This window comes from Sinocyclocheilus grahami, unplaced genomic scaffold (genome assembly GCF_001515645.1).
Source record: "Sinocyclocheilus grahami isolate Dianchi unplaced genomic scaffold, SAMN03320097.WGS_v1.1 scaffold346.1, whole genome shotgun sequence".
Classification (NCBI taxonomy): domain Eukaryota; kingdom Metazoa; phylum Chordata; class Actinopteri; order Cypriniformes; family Cyprinidae; genus Sinocyclocheilus; species Sinocyclocheilus grahami.
The window spans coordinates 481,498-485,518 of NW_015505525.1; the positions used below are offsets into that span (position 1 = coordinate 481,498).

The window sequence follows — 4,021 nt, forward strand, 5'->3', positions numbered from 1 at the left end:
TTATGTATTATTATATATATATATATATATATATATAACCTCTGACACGGAGAAGAGAGAAAACTCCTCACATGACCGCTACCCAACATCTGAACATAACGAAACAAATGCACATTGATGGATCTTTTTCCATCTGTTCTGCAAAATGTAAACAAATGTATATTTCTGGAAGCATAAATATTGTGAAAATATCAATATTAATTGTGTCTAGGCAAAGGCATTCCTCCTAGAACAGGTCACGCGCCATTTCATACTCTGTGACAGCTTATTTAATGTATAAATTATGCATTGTATTTAATGTATAAGGTACATGTACAACAAACTGGTAATGTCTTAGTGGTATCATGTACTGTAATCAAATGTGTATCTATATACTAGAGGGTATATCTAATCGAATCTATACCTGTGGAACCGTAGACAGCACACGCAGGTGTTCATCTAATAAAGATCTGTTTAATGCAGGACATGAATGCATTTATATTATGCATATATATGTTCACACCAGCAGATAAAAACATTTATTTATAGAGCTGCAGTTTTGTTGCCTGTCACTTTAAATGCTGGAGCTCTTTAAAGCAGGATGGATTCTGATTGGCTGTCAATGTTTATATCCCTCATGTGCAGAAAAATGATTGATTATTGTTGTGTGTGCGTGTGTGTTCGTGCAGCAGCAGACTCATGCCGCCTCCGTGTGCTCCGGCGCCAGTCGACGGTCCGAGAGCTCAGAAAGCAGACGAGAAGACGCCGGTGCCGAGCCTTCTGGGTAAGACAGCCGCTCACACAGCTCGCTCATAATCACTCACGCTGATGCTCTCTGCATGCAGATGTGAGGCTGCAGCGGCGGAGGACTGTACGCTAGCTACAGGTAAAGCTGAAGCGTCTCGCTTCCTCAGGAAATGACACGCTTCAGCTTCTCCGCCCCTCATTGGTCAGATGTGTTGAGTGAAGCTCCTCCCCCGAGCGGTGATGTCATCAGCCGTGTGGCTGCCACACTAACGGCCGTCTCTCTTGTGTTTTGTGTTCTCTCTCTTTCTCTGTGTTTTTTCCCTCTCTTTCATGTCTCCGGATCCTGCGGGGGTGGGGCCTGGATCCTCGACGCCGCCTCCTGATTGGACGCCCCCCGATGACGTGTGGCTGTCGTCCAATCCCGCGTTTGATTAACTGTGCTGCTGTGGCGTGTTGTTTGTCTGTGTGTTTCTGGTCTCTCTCGTCAGAGCCGCAGGTGAAGCGTGTGCGGATGGGGCTCGTGGCGTACGCTGGAGACTCCTCCGACGAAGAAGAGGATCATGGAGCCTTCAGAGCGGCCGGAGCCACAGGATGGACATACCGCTGCCCTTCATCACCACCCACACGGCCCAAAACACAGACGCAGACGCAGCTCAGCTCCACCCTGGCCCCCCGGATCTTCGGCATCCCCCTGGCTCATTGGCTCTCCGTCTCCGCCTCAGAATGTATTCCAAAAAATATTAAGCAGCAAAACTGTTTCCCGACACTGGTAATGAATGAATATATTAGAATGATTTCTGAAGGATCATATGACTCTGAAAACTGGAGTAACAGCTGATGAAAATTCTGATTTGCTTCACTGAATTAAATTATATTTTAAAGTATATTAATTATGTATTATTATATATATATATATATATATATATAACCTCTGACACGGAGAAGAGTGAAAACTCCTCACATGACCGCTTCTGAACATAATGAAACAAATGCACATTGACGGATCTTCTTCCGTCTGTTCTGCAAAATGTAAACAAATTTATATTTCTGCAAGCGTAAATATTGTGAAAATATCAATATTAATTGTGTCTAGGCAAAGGCATTCCTCCTGGAACAGGTCACGCGCCGCTGCGCAGAGCTAACGTGGGTATGGCGGGTGTTCATTTCATACTCTGTGACAGCTTATTTAATGTATAAATTATACATTGTATTTAATGTATATGGTACATGTACAACAAACTGGTAATGTCATAATGGTATCATGTGTCATCGGTGTTCATCTAATAAAGATCTTCATAGCTAGCAAACAATAGCCTTTGCAGATTTGCAAAGATTTGCAGAGGAGAACTGGCCCCCCGACTGAGCCTGGTTTCTCCTAAGGTTTTTTCTCCATTCTGTCATCGATGGAGTTTGGTTCCTTGCCGCTGTCGCCTCTGGCTTGCTTAGTTGGGGACACTTAATTTCCAGCGATATCGTCGACTTGATTGCACAGATACTATTTAAACTGAACTGAGCTGGATGATGACATCACTGAATTCAATGATGAACTGCCTTTAACTGAAAATTTAGTGTTTACTATTGTTATTTTGCATTATTGACACTATTTTCCTAATTAATGCTGTACAGTTGCTTTGGCACAATCTGTATTGTTAAAAGCGCTATATAAATATAGGTGACTTGACTTGACTTGAATTTGCTTTCAATTGACTGTAGATCCAAAGCCACGTCTTCAACGCTCTTGATGTTCTTAAACTTTCTGTTACAACTCCGAGTGAGAACCGCTTCAGACGACTCATCGCGTGCAGCAAGGAACTGAAAGAATCATTCAAACTGATTTGCGAACCAATTCACTTGTTTGCCAACTGGTTTGTTCAAGCCTTTGAACAGAATTGACTCAAAAGAATGAATCATTCGCTAATGGGCATCGCTCATTGCCCAGAGAAAAGTAGACGGCGCATTTGGAATAAATTGAAGCATTTTTAACATGTATTGCATTGAGATAAACGAGAGGAACGTCGCCCACAGTAACGAAGTAAAAGTACCGTTTTATTTCCCTAAAATTATACTTGAGTAAGAGTAAAAGTACCCATCTTTAAATATACTCTAGAAGTATTAGTTACCAAAACTGAAAATAGTGTTGTATTTTCATGAGAAATGTAGCGTCTGGACCAATCAGACACACAATATATACTAAATTCATCTAGTGCAGAGTGCAGAGCACCGTCATCCGAAGATGGTCCTCGAGAGGATTTTGGCGGGTTTGTGGAGTGGATTGTGGCGAGAAACGGGTCACCTCTCACCGTCACTCCCAAGGATGATCTCGCCAGATCAACCCATAGCCCAGCCCACCATCTCCCCGCTGTGCGAAGCTAAAGCCCTTGCCCACCATTGACGGAGAGCCATTTCCCGCCGCGATCAGCGAGCCAGCGCAAAGCCGAGCGACTGAGCAGAGGATCGCCCCAGATGTAGAGCTGAACCCGTCAGACCAGGTGCGAGAGCCGGCGACAATGCCCGTCACAAGGGAGAAAGCCGCGGATGGTGTGAGTGCGGAGAGGAGCTCCGCCCCCTGCACCGTGGCTGAGGGTGAGCTGAGTATCTCAAACAGAAGAGGAGAGGGCTCCAGTCCCCGAATCCAGTCCAGAGCGTCCTCCAGTACCCGCTCCTAGAAAGCGCCCTCCAGTGCCAGCTCCTCGTAAGCGTCCTTAAGTGTCCGCTCCTCCTGAGTGCCATCCTGTTCCTGTGTTCAGCCTAGTGGGGGCTTCCAATCCAGAGTTAAGCCCTGAATTAAACCTAGCTCCACAATCTGTTTGATCTTGTATTAGTCTCTAGCCTTTACTCTCAACACAAGTTTGCCAAAATGTTGCAGATGCTCAGTCTAACTGCTCAGATGGCAGACCAAGAGGACTGGCCAGGCATTGTGAGGAACACCCTTCTAACCAGGGCTGCCGACCACCTACTGCACCAGAGCCGAAAGCAACTGGACACCGAGGGAAGAGTACTACTGACTCATGACTCAAGCGAGAGTTATGGCTGCAAAGAGCTCACCAAGATCATCATCTTCTTGGCCCACAACCTCATGGGTCTGAAACAGGAGGTAAATGATCTTAAGCAACAGATCATGGCGGTATCCCACAATGACCCCTGCAGAATGGAGTTACAGGCTCTGGCAGCTGCTGAACAGCAAGAGCACCTGGAAAAGGTAGCCAGAAAGGACCTGGAAAGGAAACTTTCCCACACAAATTTACTATTAAAGCATCAAATTCTGAGCTCTTAGACAAAGTTGCCAGAATTGAGA

The 4,021-nt window shown here is 45.3% G+C and overlaps 1 protein-coding gene across 1 annotated transcript in view; it reads left to right on the plus strand.

Moving 5' to 3' along the window:
* The first annotated feature begins 634 nt into the window (after window positions 1–634).
* Window positions 635–4,021, plus strand: part of LOC107548292 (UPF0469 protein KIAA0907 homolog) — a 6,172-nt gene continuing 2,785 nt past the window's right edge. The window contains exons 1-2 of the mRNA XM_016228928.1: window positions 635–763; window positions 1,215–1,377. Of these exons, the coding sequence (XP_016084414.1) occupies window positions 679–763; window positions 1,215–1,377 (248 nt within the window). The 5' untranslated portion in view covers window positions 635–678. The remainder of the gene's footprint in view (window positions 764–1,214; window positions 1,378–4,021) is intronic.